General features: G+C 38.6%; 3 protein-coding genes across 6 annotated transcripts in view; 1 reads left to right on the plus strand and 2 right to left on the minus strand.

The window, feature by feature from the left end:
• The window catches only part of LOC134847564 (uncharacterized), a 318779-nt gene that overhangs the window by 229391 nt on the left and 67104 nt on the right, over positions 1-22284 (minus strand). The window lies entirely within an intron of this gene.
• LOC134847567 (casein kinase I-like) overlaps positions 1-22284 on the plus strand; it is a 584249-nt gene that overhangs the window by 198292 nt on the left and 363673 nt on the right. The window lies entirely within an intron of this gene.
• On the minus strand, positions 435-20880 carry LOC134848200 (uncharacterized). Of its 4 annotated transcripts, none has more exons than XM_063865573.1 (4): positions 20225-20880; positions 18708-19847; positions 18532-18561; positions 1221-1338 (listed from the first exon to the last, which is right to left on the minus strand). In XM_063865573.1, the coding sequence occupies exons 1-3, from the start codon at positions 20856-20858 to the stop codon at positions 18551-18553; spliced, it is 1785 nt and encodes a 594-aa protein (XP_063721643.1). In that variant the 5' UTR covers positions 20859-20880; the 3' UTR covers positions 1221-1338; positions 18532-18550. The 4 variants fall into 4 exon arrangements, with proteins under 4 accessions (XP_063721640.1, XP_063721643.1, XP_063721642.1 ...); XM_063865572.1 differs by lacking the exon at positions 18532-18561 and adding an exon at positions 18244-18316 and having other exon boundaries at positions 1225-1338; XM_063865571.1 differs by lacking the exons at positions 1221-1338; positions 18532-18561 and adding exons at positions 17471-17726; positions 18244-18316.

Raw genomic sequence — 22284 nt, forward strand, 5'->3', positions numbered from 1 at the left:
ATTCAGTATTCAAGAAATAGAAAACTATCAGGGGCCAGTCAACACAAGTACAGATCACAAAGAAGAGCCAGATTCATTAAAACTTTTTAACATCACTGTCAATTTTCAAACTCGCAGAATTTACAAATTGAGAATCCGATCCAGCGGATAAAACTATTCGAAAAATAAAATCTATTTTCCATACTGCGCAAAACTAAATGAGATAATGCTTGAATGAAAGTACACCTGACAAAAGCAATTTCATTTAAACTCTTTCTCTAACTAACACGTCGAAAGCTTAATAATTTTGGGTCTTTTTGTAATAAATCTAACACTCAATGAAGTATTAAAATGCGACATTTCTTTCGAATAAAGCTACCTAATTAGCAAAAATCTAATCTCCAGGCATAGGATGTAAGAAACCTGGACTTAAAATAACAACAAATTTAGGGGGCTGTAGAAACGAAAAGACCCATAATTTTAACTAAATAAGAACACCATTCCAACCAAAACACGAACATCGTACATTTATGACATTAAGACAAATAAGACAAAATTATGACATAAACCAAAATCGAGTTTTGAAACAAAACCGGAGCTGTTACTGCTATAATGATTTTCACATTTCTCGTTACCTTTGTACATAAATGGTCCGATGAAAAACTAACGCGGCAAACTAAAAAGCTGCTTTCGTGCACACTAGGTTAATAATCAGTTGTCAAACATAAAACATGGCGAGGAGGCGAGGCTAGTAACAGTAGAGTTTGAAATATGAAGAGGAAAACAAAAATAGAGAACTAAAGATGGAGGTAGGAAATTTGGCGCGTAAGCGGGGGGCTAAACAATTCTATGTTGAGTGGTGACTAGTTTCGTTTCTGGAGCTATATGTTGTGCCGCTGTTTGAAGAAATGCAGGTGTACTAAAACATGGGGTACGCAAATCCGGGAGGAGCTGTTGCGGATGCCGATGCAGGTCCGTTGTAGTACGTGAACACACTATCGCTGTGCTCGGTGCCTCCCGATTCTGCACTCGATGGAACCGGAAGCACTGGCATCGGTTGCAACATCGGTGAGTTCGGAGCCATCATGAAGGTTCCCAGAGATCCATTTCTAGGCCTACTCACGGCACCTTTCGGTCCAGAATAACTAGAGTATATTGATGAACTCATTACATAGTCTGGTGAACTTTCCTCGAAGCTCTCATGTTCATTGGAGCTCACAGGTCTCACTTTCAGAGCGCCTCTCGGAGATATTTTGGGCGATGGCTGAGCCGAGTAACTTCCACTGGCTCTCCAACGCTCCCAATCGTAGCTAGTGGTTGCATCGAAATACCCACTGTGATCCACGTAATAGTATTGCCCTGAAACGAAAATATCTTTAAATCTTGATAATTTTGGTTTCATGTTTGACCGACCACCAATTGTAGCGACATATTTTGATTTTAGACAAGGACAATTTTCCTGCACAAAATCAGCAATTGGTTAGATGGGTGCGAGCCCGGTTGATAACACTATTAAATTATACCAAATATTACACAGAGGCGAAGTTACACTTCGCATACACAAGCAAAAATATGACGGATAACGCTACTGGGAAAAACTGAATGAGTAAACATTCAGTTTTCCCAGTAGCACAATAATGACGCATTAGCAGTACCAGTCAATTTGAAAGCAGAAACTTACCAACTAACATAACTCAATTTATAGAGCGGACGCATTTTAAATAATATACGAAATATTTCATTAAAAATATCCAACCCTGCCCAGGTTCGGACCCTCTTATTTTGTTGCGGGTCTCCTTCCCTACCTCTACGCTACAGATCCATGATACCTTGAAGCTGAAGTGATATTTGTAATAAAATAGTCTCTGTAAATATCCTTAGCATAGGCTGTACTTAATAGCCGGTTATTGATCTTATTCATATACTGCAATATAAGAACACGTTCAAAATGAACACTAATATTTGCAACTTAGGTTGGATAAAAAGAGAGTAATTTTATCACACAAGCTTTGCTTTTGTAATAAGTTATGTTAAAGGATTATATCGCATAATAACACACATACCGCGAGCACCAAGAGAAAATAAATGATTTTCTTCTTTAAGTTGGTCGTTACCCAAATTCAAACAAAAAGCGACAAAAATCATTGCCAAAATCAAATCCTTCATGCATAAAATTATTTTGCGGAAAAAATTATCTTTATGTTTCCTCTTATTGTTGTATTTTAATGTTCCAACCATTTGCAAAACTCGGGTGTGTTTCCGTTGTATTTCTTTTTGTTTTCCACGCAAAATCACTTACCATAAAATATATATATACATAAACCATATGTATACAACTTGATACATTCCTTTGAGAAAAACCTGCTTGAAACTTTTGATTTGTGATCTATTATCGAGCGAAATTCAATCTGAGGAAGAAAGTTGTTTCGAAATACGAGGAATGGCATAGTAAATGAGCATGATTAAACGGTCCAAAGATAGGGTTTCTAACAAACAAGGAGTTGAGCTACTTCTTTTCGATGCTTCATTCGTTTCAGACGGCTGCATCGAGTCTGCTGATATATGAGTTGAGTGGTAGTAAGAATCTCGATTTGGGAGTAGGAGGATTCAACTACTTCTATTTGCTGCTTCATTTCTCTGAGACAGCTGCATCTAGTCTGTTGATGCATGAGTTGGTATAAGAATCTCTATTATTGGGAGTAAGAGGAGTTAAGTTACTTCTCTTCGCTATTTCATTTGCTTGAGACGGCTGCATCGAGTCTGTTGATGCATGAGTTGGTATAAGAATCTCTATTATTGGGAGTAAGAGGAGTTAAGTTACTTCTCTTCGCTGTTTCATTTGCTTGAGACGGCTGCATCGCGTCTGTTGAAGTATGAGTTCGTAGTGTGAACCTATATTATTGAGAGTGGGAGGAGTTCAATTGAATCTCTTCACTGTTTCATTTGTTCTAGACGGCAGCATCGAGTTTGTTAACATTTGAGCTGGTAGTGTGAATCTCTATTTTAGGGAGTAAATTGAGTTCAGCTACTTCTCTTCGCTGCTTCATTTTTTTAAGACGGCTGCATCGAGACTGTTGATTTACGAAACAGTAGTGGGAATATCAAATACAGGAAACATGAGGATTTAAGCTACTCCTCTTCGCTGCGTCAATTGTTTGTGACGGCTGAATCGAGTCTGCTGATAAACGAACTGGTAGTGTTAATTTATATTTGGCGATAGGAGTTAATCGAGTCTGTTGCAAAATGAGCTTGAAGTGTGAATCTCTATTGTTGGGAGCATGAACAGTTAAGCTATTTCTAATGGCTTCTTCCTTTGTTCGAGACGGCTGTATCGATTCTGTTAATTTATGCGTTGGTAGTTTGAATTTCTATTATTGGGAGCAAGAGGAGTTAGGCTAATTCTCTTTGCTACTTCAGTTGTGCGATGCGGCTGAATAGAGTCTGTTAATGTATGGAATATTAGTGTGAACATCTGATACTAGAGATATGAGGCGCGAAGCTACTACTCTTCGCTGCTTCATTTATTTGAGACGGCTGGATCGAGGCTTTTTATGTATGAGTTGGTATGTGAATACATATTATCGGGAGTAAGATAAGGTCAATTACTTCTCTTCGTTGCTTCATTTGTTTGAGACGGATGCAAAGAGTCTGTTGATGTAAAGCTGGTAGTGTGAATCTTTATTAATTGCAGTAATAGGAGTAAAGATACTTCTCTACGCTGCTTCATCTGGTTGAGACGGCTACATCGCGTCTGTTGAAGTATGAGTTGGTAGTGTAAACCTATATTATTGGGAGTAGGAGAAGCTCAATTAAATATCTTCGCTGTTTCATTTGTTTTAGACAGCAGCATCATGTCTGTTAACATTTGAGCTGGTAGTGTGAATCTCTAGTATTGGGATTAAGATGAGTTAGGCTAATTCTCTTCGCTGCTTCGCCATGTCTTTGATGTATGCGTTGGTAGTTTGAATTTTTGTTAAGGGGAGCAAGAGGAGTTAGTCTAATTCTCTTTGCTGCTTCAGTTGTTTGATACGACTGCATAGAGTCTGCTGAAGTATGAAATATTAGTGGAAATATCTGATATTGGTGGTATGAGGGGTTTAGCTAATTCTTTTCGTTGCTTCATTTGTTTGAGACGGCTGGCTCGAGCCTGTTCATGTAAGAGTTGGTAGTATGAATCTCTAAATTTGGGAGTATGATGAGTTAGGTTATTTCTCCCGCTGCTTCTAATGCTTGAGACGGCTGCATCGCGTCTGTTGATATATTAGTTTGTTAGTGTGAATCTAAATTCTTGAGAGTAGGAGGAGCTCAATTAAATCTCTTAAAAGCTTCTTTTTCACCGACGGGTGAAAAAGAATGAGTTGGTATATGAGTTGGTATATGAGCTGATTTATGAGTTGGTATTTGGATATGGATATCTATTATTAGCAGTAGGAAAAATTCAACTACTTCTCTCCGCTGCTTCATTTATTTCAGACGGCTGCAACGAGTCTGTTGCTGTATGATCTTTTAGTGTGAATCTCTATCGTAGGGATCATGAAGAGTTAAGCTACTTCTCTTCGCTGCTTACTTTGCGCGAGACCGCTGCATCAAGTCTGTTGATGTATGCGTTTGTAGTTTGAATTTCTATTATTGGGAACAAGAGGAGTTACGCTATTTCTCTTTGCTGCTTCAATTGTTCGATACGGCTGCATAGATTCTGTTAACGTATAAAATAATAATGTGAATATCTGATATTGGAGGTATGAAGAGTTAAGCTTCTTCTCTTCGTTGCTTCATTTGTTTGAGACGGCTAGGTCGAGCCTGTTTATGTATGAGTTGGTATATGAATACATATTATCGGGAGTAAAATAGGATCAATTACTTCTCTTCGCTGCTTTATTTGTTTGAGACGGACGCAAAGAGTCTGTTGCTGTAAAGCTGGTAGTGTGAATCTTTTTTAATTGGAGTAATAGAAGTAAAGTTACTTCTCTTCGCTGCTTCATCTACTTGAGACGGCTACATCGCGTCTGTTGAAGTATGAATTGGTAGTGTGAACCTATATTATTGAGAGTGGGAGGAGTTCAATTAAATCTCTTCACTATTTCATTTGTTCTAGACGGCAGCATCGAGTTTGTTAACATTTGAGCTGGTAGTGTGAATCTCTATTTTAGGGAGTAAATTGAGTTCAGCTACTTCTCTTCGCTGCTTCATTTTTTTAAGACGGCGGCATCGAGACTGTTGATTTAAAGAAACAGTAGTGGGAATATCAAATACAGGAAACATGAGGAGTTAAGCTACTCCTCTTCGCTGCTTCAATTGTTTGTGACGGCTGAATCGAGTCTGCTGATAAACGAACTGGTAGTGTTAATTTATATTGGGCGATAGGAGTTAATCGAGTCTGTTGCAAAATGAGCTTGAAGTGTGAATCTCTATTGTTGGGAGCATGAACAGTTAAGCTATTTCTAATGGCTTCTTCCTTTGTTCGAGACGGCTGTATCGATTCTGTTAATTTATGCGTCGGTAGTTTGAATTTCTATTATTGGGAGCAAGAGGAGTTAGGCTAATTCTCTTTGCTACTTCAGTTGTGCGATGCGGCTGAATAGAGTCTGTTAATGTATGGAATATTAGTGTGAACATCTGATACTAGAGATATGAGGAGCGAAGCTACTACTCTTCGCTGCTTCATTTATTTGAGACGGCTGGATCGAGGCTGTTTATGTATGAGTTGGTATGTGAATACATATTATCGGGAGTAAGATAAGGTCAATTACTTCTCTTCGTTGCTTCATTTGTTTGAGACGGATGCAAAGAGTCTGTTGATGTAAAGCTGGTAGTGTGAATCTTTATTAATTGCAGTAATAGGAGTAAAGATACTTCTCTACGCTGCTTCATCTGGTTGAGACGGCTACATCGCGTCTGTTGAAGTATGAGTTGGTAGTGTAAACCTATATTATTGGGAGTAGGAGAAGCTCAATTAAATATCTTCGCTGTTTCATTTGTTTTAGACAGCAGCATCATGTCTGTTAACATTTGAGCTGGTAGTGTGAATCTCTAGTATTGGGATTAAGATGAGTTAAGCTAATTCTCTTTGCTGCTTCGCCATGTCTTTGATGTATGCGTTGGTAGTTTGAATTTTTGTTAAGGGGAGCAAGAGGAGTTAGTCTAATTCTCTTTGCTGCTTCAGTTGTTTGATACGACTGCATAGAGTCTGTTGAAGTATGAAATATTAGTGGAAATATCTGATATTGGTGGTATGAGGGGTTTAGCTAATTCTTTTCGTTGCTTCATTTGTTTGAGACGGCTGGCTCGAGCCTGTTCATGTAAGAGTTGGTAGTATGAATCTCTAAATTTGGGAGTATGATGAGTTAGGTTATTTCTCCCGCTGCTTCTATTGCTTGAGACGGCTGCATCGCGTCTGTTGATAAATTAGTTTGTTAGTGTGAATCTAAATTCTTGGGAGTAGGATGAGCTCAATTAAATCTCTTAAAAGCTTCTTTTTCACCGACGGGTGAAAAAGAATGAGTTGGTATATGAGTTGGTATATGAGCTGATTTATGAGTTGGTATTTGGATATCTATTATTAGCAGTAGGAAAAATTCAACTACTTCTCTCCGCTGCTTCATTTATTTCAGACGGCTGCAACGAGTCTGTTGCTGTATGATCTTTTAGTGTGAATCTCTATCGTAGGGATCATGAAGAGTTAAGCTACTTCTCTTCGCTGCTTACTTTGCGCGAGACCGCTGCATCAAGTCTGTTGATGTATGCGTTTGTAGTTTGAATTTCTATTATTGGGAACAAGAGGAGTTACGCTATTTCTCTTTGCTGCTTCAATTGTTCGATACGGCTGCATAGATTCTGTTAACGTATAAAATAATAATGTGAATATCTGATATTGGAGGTATGAAGAGTTAAGCTACTTCTCTTCGTTGCTTCATTTGTTTGAGACGGCTAGGTCGAGCCTGGTTATGTATGAGTTGGTATATGAATACATATTATCGGGAGTAAAATAGGGTCAATTACTTCTCTTCGCTGCTTTATTTGTTTGAGACGGACGCAAAGAGTCTGTTGATGTAAAGCTGGTAGTGTGAATCTTTTTTAATTGGAGTAATAGGAGTAAAGTTACTTCTCTTCGCTGCTTCATCTACTTGAGACGGCTACATCGCGTCTGTTGAAGTATGAATTGGTAGTGTAAACCTATATTATTGGGAGTAGGAGAATTCCAATTAAATCTCTTCGCTGTTTCATTTGTTTCAGACAGCAGCATCATGTCTGTTAACATTTGAGCTGGTACTGTGAATCTCTAGTATTGGGATTAAGATGAGTTAGGCTAATTCCCTTCGCTGCTTCGTTTTTTTTAAGAAGTCTGCATCGAAACTGATGAAGTATGAAACATTAATGTTCGAGACCGCTGCATGAAGTCCGTTGATGTATGCGTTGGTAGTTTGAATTTCTATTAAGGGGAGCAAGAGGAGTTAGTCTAATTCTTTTCGTTGCTTCATTTGTTTGAGACGGCTGGCTCGAGCCTGTTTATGTAAGAGTTGGTAGTGTGAATCTCCGACATTGGGAGTATGATGAGTTAAGTTATTTCTCCCGCTGCTTCAATTGCTTGAGACGGCTGCATCGCGTCTGTTGATATATTAGTTGGTAGTGTGAATCTAAATTCTTGGGGGTAGGAGGAGCTCAATTAAATCTCTTAAAAGCTTCTTTTTTACTGACGGTGCAAAGAGTCTGCTGATGTATGAGTTGGCATTTGGACATCTATTATTGGCAGTAGGAGAAATTCAACTACTTCTCTTCGCTGCTTCATTTGTTTGAGGAGGCTGCAACGAGTCTGTTGCAAAATGAGATTGAAGAGTGAATCTCTATTGTTGGGAGCATGAACAGTTAAGCTATTTCTAATGGCTGCTTTTCTTGTTCCAGACGGCTAGGTCGAGCCTGTTTATATATAAATTGGTAGTGTGAATCTCAGACATTGGGAGTATGATGAGTTAAGTTATTTGGCCCGCCGCTTCAATTGCTTGAGACGGCTGCATCGCGTCTGTTGATATATTAGTTGGTAGTGTGAATCTAAATTCTTGGGAGCAGGAGGAGCTCAATTAAATCTCTTAAAAGCTTCTTTTTTACTAACGGGTGCAAAGAGTCTGCTGATGTTTGAGTTGGTATTTGGATATCTATTATTAAAAGTAGGAGAAATTCAACTACTTCTCTTCGCTGCTTCATTTATTTCAGACGGCTGCAACGAGTCTGTTGCTGTATGAGCTTGTAGTGTGAATCTGTATCGTTGGGATCATGAAGAGTTAAGCTACTTCTCTTCGCTTCTTTCTTTGCTCGAGACCGCTGCATCGAGTCTGTTGATGTATGCGTTTGTAGTTTGAATTTCTATTATTGGGAACAAGAGGAGTTATGCTATTTCTCTTTGCTGCTTCAATTGTTCGATACAATGCATAGATTTTGTTAATGTATGAAATATTAATGCGAATATATGATATTGGAGGTATGAAAAGTTGAGCTACTTCTCTTCGTTGCTTCATTTGTTTGAGACGGCTAGGTCGAGCCTGTTTATGTATAAATTGGTAGTGTGAATCTCCGACATTGGGAGTATGATGAGTCAAGTTATTTCGCCACGCTGCTTCATTTGCTTGAGACGGCTGCATCGCGTCTGTTGATATAAGAATTGGTAGTGTGAATCCAAGTTAAAGGGAGTAGGATGAGTTCAATTGAAAATCTTAACTGCTTTATTTGTTTGTGACGGCTGCAAAGGGTCGGCTGATGTATGAGTTGGCATTTGGACATCTATTATTGGCAGTAGGAGAAATTCAACTACTTCTCTTCGCTGCTTCATTTGTTTGAGGAGGCTGCAACGAGTCTGTTGCAAAATGAGATTGAAGAGTGAATCTCTATTGTTGGGAGCATGAACAGTTAAGCTATTTCTAATGGCTGCTTTTCTTGTTCCAGACGGCTAGGTCGAGCCTGTTTATATATAAATTGGTAGTGTGAATCTCAGACATTGGGAGTATGATGAGTTAAGTTATTTGGCCCGCCGCTTCAATTGCTTGAGACGGCTGCATCACGTCTTTTGATTTATGAATTGGTAGTGTGAATCTAAATTCTTGGGAGCAGGAGGAGCTCAATTAAATCTCTTAAAAGCTTCTTTTTTACTAACGGGTGCAAAGAGTCTGCTGATGTTTGAGTTGGTATTTGGATATCTATTATTAAAAGTAGGAGAAATTCAACTACTTCTCTTCGCTGCTTCATTTATTTCAGACGGCTGCAACGAGTCTGTTGCTGTATGAGCTTGTAGTGTAAATCTGTATCGTTGGGATCATGAAGAGTTAAGCTACTTCTCTTCGCTGCTTACTTTGCTCGAGACCGCTGCATCGAGTCTGTTGATGTATGCGTTTGTAGTTTGAATTTCTATTATTGGGAACAAGAGGAGTTATGCTATTTCTCTTTGCTGCTTCAATTGTTCGATACAATGCATAGATTTTGTTAATGTATGAAATATTAATGCGAATATATGATATTGGAGGTATGAAAAGTTCAGCTACTTCTCTTCGTTGCTTCATTTGTTTGAGACGGCTAGGTCGAGCCTGTTTATGTATAAATTGGTAGTGTGAATCTCCGACATTGGGAGTATGATGAGTCAAGTTATTTCGCCACGCTGCTTCATTTGCTTGAGACGGCTGCATCGCGTCTGTTGATATAAGAATTGGTAGTGTGAATCCAAGTTAAAGGGAGTAGGATGAGTTCAATTAAAAATCTTAACTGCTTTATTTGTCTGTGACGGCTGCAAAGAGTCGGCTGATGTATGAGTTGGTGTTTGGATACCTATTATTGACAGTAGGCGAAAGTCAACCACTTCTATTCGCTGCTTCATTTATTTCAGACGGCTGCAACGAGTCTGTTGCTGTATGAGCTTGTTATGTGAATCTGTATCGTTGGGATCATGAAGAGTTAAGCTACTTCTCTTCGCTGCTTGCTTTGCTCAAGACCGCTGCATCGAGTCTGTTGATGTATGCGTTTGTAGTTTGAATTTCTATTATTGGGAACAAGAGGAGTTATGCTATTTCTCTTTGCTGCTTCAATTGTTCGATACGGCTGCATAGATTGTTAATGTATGAAATATTAATGCGAATATCTGATATTGGAGGTATGAAGAGTTAAGCTACTTCTCTTCGTTGCTTCATTTGTTTGAGACGGCTAGGTCGAGCCTGTTTATGTATGAGTTGGTATATGAATACATATTATCGGGAGTAAAATAGGGTCAATTACTTCTCTTCGCTGCTTTATTTGTTTGAGACGGACGCAAAGAGTCTGTTGATGTAAAGCTGGTAGTGTGAATCTTTATTAATTGGAGTAATAGGAGTAAAGTTACTTCTCTTCGCCGCTTCATCTACTTGAGACGGCTACATCGCGTCTGTTGAAGTATGAATTGGTAGTGTAAGCCTATATTATTGGGAGTAGGAGAATTCCAATTAAATCTCTTCGCTGTTTCATTTGTTTCAGACAGCAGCATCATGTCTGTTAACATTTGAGCTGGTAGTGTGAATCTCTAGTATTGGGATTAAGATGAGTTAGGCTAATTCCCTTCGCTTCTTCGTTTTTTTTAAGAAGTCTGCATCGAAACTGATGAAGTATGAAACATTAATGTTCGAGACCGCTGCATGAAGTCCGTTGATGTATGCGTTGGTAGTTTGAATTTCTATTAAGGGGAGGAAGAGGAGTTAGTCTAATTCTCTTTGCTGCTTCAGTTGTTTGATACGGCTGCATAGTCTGTTATTGTATGAAATATTAGTGGAAATATCTGATATTGTAGATATGAGGAGTTTAGCTAATTCTTTTCGTTGCTTCATTTGTTTGAGACGGCTGGCTCGAGCCTGTTTATGTAAGAGTTGGTAGTGTGAATCTCTAAATTTAGGAGTATGATGAGTTAAGTTATTTCTCCCGCTGCTTCAATTGCTTGAGACGGCTGCATCGCGTCTGTTGATATATTAGTTGGTAGTGTGAATCTAAATTCTTGGGGGTAGGAGGAGCTCAATTAAATCTCTTAAAAGCTTCTTTTTTACTGACGGTGCAAAGAGTCTGCTGATGTATGAGTTGGCATTTGGACATCTATTATTGGCAGTAGGAGAAATTCAACTACTTCTCTTCGCTGCTTCATTTGTTTGAGGAGGCTGCAACGAGTCTGTTGCAAAATGAGATTGAAGAGTGAATCTCTATTGTTGGGAGCATGAACAGTTAAGCTATTTCTAATGGCTGCTTTTCTTGTTCCAGACGGCTAGGTCGAGCCTGTTTATATATAAATTGGTAGTGTGAATCTCAGACATTGGGAGTATGATGAGTTAAGTTATTTGGCCCGCCGCTTCAATTGCTTGAGACGGCTGCATCGCGTCTGTTAATATATTAGTTGGTAGTGTGAATCTAAATTCTTGGGAGCAGGAGGAGCTCAATTAAACCTCTTAAAAGCTTCTTTTTTACTAACGGGTGCAAAGAGTCTGCTGATGTTTGAGTTGGTATTTGGATATCTATTATTAAAAGTAGGAGAAATTCAACTACTTCTTTTCGCTGCTTCATTTATTTCAGACGGCTGCAACGAGTCTGTTGCTGTATGAGCTTGTTGGGAGCATGAAATAGTTAAGCTATTTCTAATGGCTGCTTTTCTTGTTCCAGACGGCTAGGTCGAGCCTGTTTATATATAAATTGGTAGTGTGAATCTCAGACATTGGGAGTATGATGAGTTAAGTTATTTGGCCCGCCGCTTCAATTGCTTGAGACGGCTGCATCGCGTCTGTTGATATATTAGTTGGTAGTGTGAATCTAAATTCTTGGGAGCAGGAGGAGCTCAATTAAATCTCTTAAAAGCTTCTTTTTTACTAACGGGTGCAAAGAGTCTGCTGATGTTTGAGTTGGTATTTGGATATCTATTATTAAAAGTAGGAGAAATTCAACTACTTCTCTTCGCTGCTTCATTTATTTCAGACGGCTGCAACGAGTCTGTTGCTGTATGAGCTTGTAGTGTGAATCTGTATCGTTGGGATCATGAAGAGTTAAGCTACTTCTCTTCGCTGCTTACTTTGCTCGAGACCGCTGCATCGAGTCTGTTGATGTATGCGTTTGTAGTTTGAATTTCTATTATTGGGAACAAGAGGAGTTACGCTATTTCTCTTTGCTGCTTCAATTGTTCGATACAATGCATAGATTTTGTTAATGTATGAAATATTAATGCGAATATATGATATTGGAGGTATGAAAAGTTGAGCTACTTCTCTTCGTTGCTTCATTTGTTTGAGACGGCTAGGTCGAGCCTGTTTATGTATAAATTGGTAGTGTGAATCTCCGACATTGGGAGTATGATGAGTTAAGTTATTTCGCCCCGCTGCTTCATTTGCTTGAGACGGCTGCATCGCGTCTGTTGATATAAGAATTGGTAGTGTGAATCCAAGTTATAGGGAGTAGGATGAGTTCAATTAAAAATCTTCACTGCTTTATTTGTTTGTGACGGCTGCAAAGAGTCTGCTGATGTATGAGTGTGTGTTTGGATACCTATTATTGACAGTAGGCGAAAGTCAACCACTTCTATTCGCTGCTTCATTTATTTCAGACGGCTGCAACGAGTCTGTTGCTGTATGAGCTTGTAGTGTAAATCTATTGTTGGGAGCATGAAGAGTTAAGCTACTTCTCTTCGCTGCTTACTTTGTTCGAGACCGCTGCATCGAGTCCGTTGATGTATGCGTTGGTAGCTTGAATTTCTATTATTGGGAGCAAGAGAAGTTGGGCTAATTCTCTTGGCTGCTTCAATTGTTTAATACGGCTGCAGAGAGTCTGCCAATGTATGAGTTGGCACTTGGACATCTATTATTGGCAGTAGGAGAAATTCAACTACTTCTTTTCGCTGCTTCATTTGTTTGAGGAGGCTGCAACGAGTCTGTTGCAAAATGAGCTTGAAGAGTGAATCTCTATTGTTGGTAGCATGAACAGTTAAGCTATTTCTAATGGTTGCTTCTTTTGTTCGAGACGGCTGTATCGAGTCTGTTAATTTATGCGTTGATAGTTTGAATTTCTATTACTGGGAGTAAGAGAAGTTAGGCTAATTCTCTTTGCTACTTCAGTTGTGCGATACGGCTGAATAGAGTATGTTAATGTATGAAATATTAGTGTGAATATCTGATATTAGAGGTATGAGGAAAGAAGCTACTACTCTTCGTTGCTTCATTTATTTGAGACGGCTGGAGCGAGGCTGTTTATGTATGAGTTGGTACTGTGAATCTCTAATATTGGGAGTACAATGAGTTAAATTAATTCTCCCCGCAGCTTCATTTGCTTGAGACGGCTGCATCGCGTCTGTTGATATATGAGTTGGTAGTGTGAATCTAAAATATTGGGAGTAGGAGGCGTAATTTGTTTGTGACGTCTGCAAAGAGTCTGCTGATGTATGTGTTGGTATTTAGATATCTATTATTGGCACTAGGAGAAATTCAACTACTTCTCTTCGCTGATTCATTTGTTTGAGGCGGCTGCAACGAGTCGGTTGATGAATGAGCTTGTAGTGTGAATCTCTACAGTTGGGTACATGAACAGTTAAGTTACTTCTAATGGCTGCTTCCTTTTCTCGACGGCTGTATCGAGTCTGTTAATGTATAAGTTGGTAGTGGGACTCTCTACTATTGGGAGTACGAGGACTCAAGTTACTTCTCTTCGCTGCTTCTTTTGTTTGAGACATCTGTATCGAGTCTGTTGATGTATGAGTTGGTACTTGAATAGCTATTATCGGGAGTCAGATGAGATCAACTACTTCTCTTCGCTGCTCTATTTGTTTGAGACGACTGCAAAGAGTCTATTGATGAACGAGCTGGTAGGGTGAATCTCTAATAAAGACAGTAAGAAGAGTTAAATCTCCTCTCTTCGCTTATGCATTTGTTTGAGACAGCTGCATCGAGTCTGTTGATGTAAGATTTGGTTTTTGGAATAGCTATTATCAGAAGTCAGATGAGGTCAAATATTTCTCTTCGCTGCTCCATTTGTTTGAGACGGCTGCAAAGAGCCTGTTGATGTATGAGCTCGTAGTGTGAATCTCTATTATAGGGAGCATGAAGGGTAAATCTACTTCTCTTCGCTGCGTCATTTGTTCGAGACGGTTGCATCGAGTCTGTTAGCCTTTGAGTTAGCAGTGTGAATTTCTATTATAGGGAGTAAGAGGAGTTAACCTAGTTCTCTTCGCTTCTTCATTATTTTGATACGACCGCGTCGAGTCTGTTGATGTATGAAACAGTAGTGTGAATTTCTAATATTGGAAGCATGAGCAGTTAAGTATCTTCTCTTCACTGCTTCATGTGTTTTTAGACGACTGCATCGAATCAGTTGATGTATGAACTGTTAGTGCGAATCTCTAATATTGGGAGTAAGAGGAATTAAGTTAATTCTCTTCGCTGTTCATTTTCTTGCGACGCCAGCATCAAGTATTTTTATGTATGAATTGGTAGTGTGAATATCTAATGTTCGAAGTATGAGGAGTTTGGCTACTTCTCTTCGCTGCTTCAATTGCTTGAGACGCCTGCAGCGATTCTATTGATGTAAGAGTTGGTAGGGTGAATCTCTATTATTGGGACTAAGAGTTAAGTCTGGTCTCTTGGCTGCTTCATTTGTTTGAAACTTCTCTTCATTGCTTCATTTGTTATACACGGCCTCATCGAGTGGGAAGTGTGAATCTCTATTATTGCTTATTATTGGTTGTAAAAACAGCAAAGTTGTGCGTACTAGGCTGCAGCGAGATTTGCAGAGGTTTGTGGGGGATTGTGTGGACCAAGAATCTGTTCGCAGCAAATAGACAATTCTCGCATGTCGATGAGTAAAGTAGCATTTCCGCCTGTGTTCCTTCGTCGGTACTATACGCATGTGTTCTTTTGTTTATGTAGTCGTTTGCATCAACTAGATCTATGATGTGCCGAGCGATGCATCTTTTGAAGGACGACAGTCTACCTGGTGTTTTAAGTGTTGCGTTCAAGGACTTATGTCAAGTTTGATTGTTTACACGGCAGCTTACGTAGTGATGCGAGCAGGAGAAATTTATGTTTGTGGGTCAGGTGATCTCGGTGTTTTTTCTTTCACATTACTGTACATCTATGTTTTCTGTGTTCTCTTATGAAGAATCAGATTCTAGAAAAAAAAAAGACAAATGCGGTCGAGTTGAGTAGCATATTTAACACAGAGGCGACGCTTCGTTCGCAAAAACTAGCGGGAACACCACAAACGGCAGCTCTACTTCTGCTTTTTGTCGTGTACTTTTAATAAGAAGCAGATTCTAGAAAGAGAAGACAAATGAGGTCAAATTAAGTATCATATTTAACACAGAGGCGACGCATCGCTCGCAAAAACTAGCGAGAACACGAAAAAAATCAGCTCTATAAGGTTCAATAAGAAAAATCAGAAATAAGCCTCGAATTACTAATAAAAAAATTGGCTACGTCTAAAAATCGAACCTGCGACCTAGAGATTCAGAGTCTCACACACTAACAACGCCAGGGACGCTTCATAGTCACCAGACACTAGCCACAACGCAGAGAACAGATGCTATGCGATTTCCAAGGGGGTTGAGAAATTAGACGACAAGCAAATTAGACGGAGGTACTTAAAAGGAAATTAGACGGTTTTGCAAAACTGCAATTGTGAGAAAATAGACGAAAGTGAGACAAATTAACTTTGTTTGCACACAAAATGCGTTAGAAAAATAAAATTGCTTGTAGACAACAGCTCAATTTCGCTGGCCAAAAACTTTACAAGTCAATCATGCATAATTTATTCAATTCAAAACTCTCCTGTAATATTCAGATTTGACATTTTATGTTCATTTAAACTAATTGTTTTGATAGGTATTGACATTTTATGTTCTTTTTGTATTTGTGAAACTTGACTCTTAAGAAAAGTTTTTGTTGGCCCTTTCCCTTTCGTCTAAAATGCCAGATCTGTAAAAAATAAATTCCGTCTAATTTCGTTTTTGTAGCATCCGTCTAATTTGCTTATCGTCTAATTTCCTAGGCCCCGATTTCCAATGCTACAGAGAAACTTCCAAATAAGTGAACACTTTTATTGAACACTTTTATTTGCCAGTTAGGTTAGAAAAAAGGTTCGTAATAAAACACTCAGCTGAAGGCTATTGCAAACATCCAGAGGACATTATTGAGATTTGAGGTGCAAGGAGGTTCCTCCATGACAAAGAAAAACCGCTAGAAACTTTTTTTAAATTTCAGGCGAGTGCTCATATCGAGAGACACAGACAAGACAGCAGGTACAAACGTGATCATTTATTCTTCTCGGTGAATCACAAGGAGACGAGCTTGATCTACACAGTAAACTTAACAACGAGCTAAGCAAACAAAATGAAGGCATTTTGGCGGTAATCGAATAAATGTTTCCCAACTTGCTTGCCCTCAAATTGAACAAAAATAAGACTTATTTCTTAATACGACTAAATGCTTAACAATTTTGATTCAATACTCGGCTAAAAATTTTCTTCTAATAAGGTGCCTTGGTCCTAATTTGCTTTACTGACTCACAATTGTCTATTAAGTTCATTGTATCAGACCCGTCTCCATGTCATTCAATTACATGTACAAAAATATATATTTTCAACTAATTCAGTTGTAAAAGCAACCAAAACTGATTAAGTCACTTGTAAGACACACAATTACATGTACAAAAAACATATTTTCAACTAATTCAGTTGTAAAAGCAACCAAAAATGATTCAGTCACTTGTAATTTATAGCTTCAAACTTAAACCAAATTTCTTATTTGAAGACGCATTCGCTCATCTCGCATTCTCACAACAACAATCTAAACAATTCTTCGCACGAAATATACAAAAAAAACGTATTGTTCCGACCATTTGAAAATTGGTGAGGCACTTAGAATTCGGACGTGTTTGTTTTCTTTTTTTTTGTTTTCCACGCAAAATCAGGTACCACAAAGAATCATTGGAATGTCTCAAGTGATATACAAAATTATCGCTCTTTTAGTCGTGATTCCAGCGATAACATTTTTGAAAAAAGTTGTCTGTATCGAGAAAAATTACTTTATAACTTTGATTTTAGATCAATTTTGAGCGAGTAAAGCGATCGAGTAACGATCGTTATATAAAAATTACTTTTATTTAGACTTTAAGGCTATAAAACTTTAACTTTACTGAAAAAAAAAAAAGTAATATTGGATGTATAATTTAGTGCTTCCTTGGTATTACTTTTCTTTTTTATTTTTTGCTTGTTATTTTTTTGAAAGACAAATGTTGTCGATTATGTCTAATTCACTAAGTTCATACGCGAGTTCTCAAATCACAACACGCACTAAAACCGACACTAATTTGAAGAAAAAAAAAACAAAACAAAAACACTTTTTTAATTAATGTGGTCGAAACCGTCTGTGCTACTTGCTTGCACAGCAACCGGCTATCCTTTTTTCTCGTTTATCTTGTTATGTAGATTGTTTAATAACATAATTCAAAAATAACAAGGAGAGCCGGTTATGTTATTAAACAATCATCTAGGACAATTTATCCTGTAGGGATAAAGCCAGACTAATAATCTTGAGTTTTTGTCTTTTTCCCGCAAACCACTGCTGCGCTGCTTGGTGGAAACTTGTTCCGACCACTCTCAAAGAGTAGGTAGGAACTTCAAATTCTGGTCGGTTTTTTCCAGTCAATTTGTCTACGTCAAGAAAATCTCGTACAGGGCTTAATGGTAATATCATATTCAAGCCCTTTTGATCGTGATTCGGATCCTAAAAAGAATGGTCTGAATTTTTTCGGTTTTCAGACTATTTTTTTTAAATGGTCAATTTAGAGAAAAAAAACGGCTAACATACCAAACCAATTCGGCTGAAAATTCACTAGTATTTAAGAATCGAGTATCATTATATCTAGTATTGAAATTTTTTTAACCTAATTAAGTTTGAGCTCATTTTGAAAAATTGGCAAAATTTAGAAGAAAAATGAAACTTTTATACTGGTTCTTCAAAAATTTTTCACCCTCAAGTAACAAGCACGGATCATGAAGGCATTTTCAATAGCCACTTTACCACTGCTCCCCAATGCAATCAAATCTGCGTCAATAATTTGAAGTTAATATCAATTAATAATATATATCGCAATAAAATTTCACTACTTTTCACCAAACATCAAATTATTGATATTATTCTAACTAATAATCACCCTCAAATCTCCAGTGAAAGGTTAATAAACAAAAAACCCAATACTATTCATATTAGAACCCACTGCCCAAACTCCGTTAAAACATACCGTGAATGATTGATCCTACACTAGGAAATCTCCGAGGGTGCAACGGAAAACATCGCTTCGTTCCCGTACGAATCTGCAAAGAAACAAGAACTTCAGACGTCATTGTCATCTCAGTATCCGAAAGCTTTTTCTAGCCCAAATAATGAGACTAAGTTCCTGAATTTTTTTTGCATATAATACCGGTATCACCGGATAAAGCTACTAAAACAACAGTATTTATTTAAAGTGGGTAGAGTGAAAACAGTTCAAAGATGAGAGCTGAACAATTTAGATAGTCGAATAACGTACGGAGCTTTATCACGAATCCTCAAGTGTCACCTGAAAAATTAGCCATGAGGACCAGAAAATAATATACTCATCCCAAATTTGGGGCAAAATTTGCAAGAAGAACAAATGAACTTTTACAGCCACCTATTTTGAAATTTTTATCACAGAACATCAAAAAAATCAGGAAATGAAAGTACCTGAGCTGTTGTGACCTTTACGCCCCTGGTATCCAGTTTTGCCTCTTTTGTTATTGCCGTGATACGAATGTCTGTTCCTGTAGATTTCAGGGTTATTACCACCGTAAAATCCTTCCGAGCTGTTTCCACTTCCATTGCCATAGTACCAATGTTCCGATCCACCTCTGTAGTCGTAGCCGTAATTACTATAGTAGTCGCTTTCCGAGTAAGTATGGCTCAAGTTTCCAGAGAAGTTCGACTTCGCTGTAACACTGAGTGGGGGTTTCTTTTTAACTCTCCGAGTGATAGGTTGACTCATCGGATCAGTTCGAGGAGAAACGTGACCTTGACCGGACATCGTTCTCTCTGCAATAGGGCCTGGACTTGAAACTGTATGTTGCAAGTTTGAATGATCGTTTCTAAATTCAACTATGCTGCTTTGAATGCTGTCTTTACTGCCTTGTTTTGAAGAACCCGTTGCAACGCTGCTGTTGCTTGCACTAGCGGACGGCCGCGGAACTTGATCGGCAGAATTACTAGCTTTTACTGAAGTTTCCGCAACAACGGAACTTTCAGCCTCTTCTTGAATTTCAGCAGCCAAGTTCTGCTCGTCCAGTGACCTCGATTTTTCAAGCAACTCGGCCCGAATTTCAAAATCATGCTTCTTTCTTGGCCTCCAACGACCATCGTGGTACTTATGGTCAATTCTTGGGGCCGGTGGTTCACTTGATCCCACGCTGTAACTAGCGCTCAGATTTCTGGGTCTGAAATCAGGATTGATCTCTTTCGATGTGCTTTTTCGGAATGTACTGTTGAGTGGATAAGACGAATTCAGGTTCTTCGTGTACCCTCGTCTGCTGACAAAAGAGCCAACTTTCAGCTCTGGACCTGTTTGGCTGGGAACCGCAGCTATGAAGTCCTGTGCTTCGTCAGAATGAAGAGTATTCGGACCTTTCAATTCCTCATTTGACAGTTCTCCGCCGATAGTTGAAGTACTCGGCTGGTTGCTCGAGTCGCTGGAATGGTTCGAGGACTTTTTACTGGCACTGGAGACGTCAATCACAACGTTAGTAGAGGACGAAGGGTCTATTATGCCACCTTGTTCTTTCTGCTTCTCGAGCAGTTGTTGCATTTGTTGTTGGAATTTGCGAAACTCCTCGCCTAAACAAAACTGTTTCTTACAATCTGCAAAAATTCAATTGCTAACTAAATGCTCGTTTCTTTCTATTATAAATAATGTATTTATTTGTTTTTCGTATTTTGAAAATTTCCTGATTTAAAAAGCAAAGCAGGCGCGGATTTTCTCGAGCGGCGTGAATTCAAAAAACGCTCAAAATAATTTTGATTTTTGGAGCTCCAAAAACACTAAAAATCCTATTTAGACAAAAAAAAAGTTCCGCGATCGAAAGTAATCCTTAGTATCTTAGACTTTCATTAATATGACGAGAAGTTCTGTTCTTCTAGACGACTTTAATCTACTACGTAATCTACTATGTATATATTTCTGTATTAGTTGTACCAACCAAAGATCATCTAACCTAGCTGTATTGGCGCAGCAGCACCCTGACTTCCATCGTTAGTTTCTTCTGGTTTTTCGAAGGAGTCCAGATGTTCCACCGTCAGTTCCAGCTGAGTTCTGCAAATGGGGCATGCATTTGCTGTCTTTTCGACTGTCTCTGGGTCCGTATTTTCATCCCGTTCTACTTGCTGAGTACTCTTCAGGTACTGTGACAGACACCAGGGGTGAAAATAGTGAAAGCAGGTCGTCTTAATGAACGCCGAATCACTGTTCATAGCCTCAAGACATATGGCACATTCTACACTGGGGTGATTATTCGCAGTCAGAAAGTCCTTGATAAAATCAATCGCATCAAACAGCATTGCACTTCCTAATCTAGCCTCCATAAGAACGCCTAACTTTTCCACCAAATCCGATTCCAACGTTTGACTCAAACCTCTAACATTCTTAAACGTTACAATTGGTTTTTCGTGAGGGTACGTAGCTGGGATTGTGAAAATGACGGACATGCACACATGTTTCTTAGAAGCGTCATCGGCAGTAGATGGTGTTAACTGCATGGACACTTGACAGGGATCCGACTCCAATATGGAAACTTCGTCTCCGAAAATAGAACGAAGAATACCGAACTCTTCTTCAGTCGTACTCTCCATTTTATCATGAGAACCAACAGAAAAATCTGAAAAATTAAAACATCATTAAATTTTTAGTGTTGTTTTTTGTTTCAGCTCAGCTTAATTTCCTGCCTGAGATTTCCGAACCACAAAAAAATCAACAACAGTACATTGGTAACTTGAGAAAACTGGATCAATAAGATGAATTTTTTATTTCGCTGGGGAATCTGAAAATTAAACTCCACTTTCGAAACTAGAAGTCGATCACGATTTTCGTGACCTTACACTTTTGCTGTCCGATAGTAGAGTTTTTCCCTTTATCAAAGAAAATGAACTGAAATTGAAAACAAATCAAAAGTCAAACAGCGAAAAATTAAATTTGAGACTGAGCTTACTTAAAATTTTCTTGAAAAAAGGGAAAAAATCATAACGACTATTATAGGAATCTGAACTACGTTCATACTCTTAAACATTGTTTACGCCGCTTATTAGCAGACTAACAGCAATAAGACTTGGAAATAACATTCATTTAGCGTCGAAGATTCTTTTCCATTCCCTAAACAACATGGAACGTCAAACTTGAAACCTAAATTAACACTTTGAAAATGGAAAAGATGTTCCCGGTGAAAAGTCTAGTACCCAATTCCAATAAACTTGGTCTCGTCGGCGTAGAAAATCACAGTAACTAATTAAAATGTAAAAGTATTAAAATGGAAGATGATAAACAGTGTTGTCGCCGCTCGTTAGCAAACTGACGACAGCAAGACTTGCACAAAGAAAAGTATTTAGCGGCAGAAAGTTCTCTTCCACTCCCTCTTCAGCATTGCATTAGGGAAATGTGATGCAAAATAGCAGTTTGGTCACATGAACTATCCTGAACATATCTGATCTTCATAACTTCCAACGTAATATCAAACATTAGGCCACATTAGCGAGCAACATTACATGGAAACAGAAATATTGCTGTATGTTCGTGCGCAGGGGAGGCAAAGGTTGTACTATGGAGAAGATTCGCTTTTAAACTTTTTACACAAGGGCGAAACTACGCTTCGCAAACATTGGCGAGAACACGACAAAAAGCAGCTCTATACAGTGCAAAAAAGTAGTTTTGTTTGCTTCAAGTAGAAAATCCGCAAATCTGACATGTGAAAATTAAATTCAAGCATTTAAAAGCAGCGTATAGATAAGCTGTCTACAATTCAGATGTCAAACGCTCCAATTCGCGATAGAACCAAGCAATGCAGGTGATCAGTCTAACTTCTGTCTCAAAATTCCAGCTGGAACGACGCCGAGCCATAATTTGTGTTTTGCATCGGAAAAAAAATCTTGAATAGCTATAACTCGTAAAGCAACACACGATGTATTTGTTTGAACACAAAACAATGCCGCGCCGGGAACCAGGAGCAGGGTCAACTAAATGTTCGAGGTTTGGTCCAACCTGAGGGAGGCAGTAGCTTCGATTATA

This window comes from Symsagittifera roscoffensis, chromosome 6 (assembly GCF_963678635.1).
Source record: "Symsagittifera roscoffensis chromosome 6, txSymRosc1.1, whole genome shotgun sequence".
NCBI classification, from domain to species: domain Eukaryota; kingdom Metazoa; phylum Xenacoelomorpha; order Acoela; family Convolutidae; genus Symsagittifera; species Symsagittifera roscoffensis.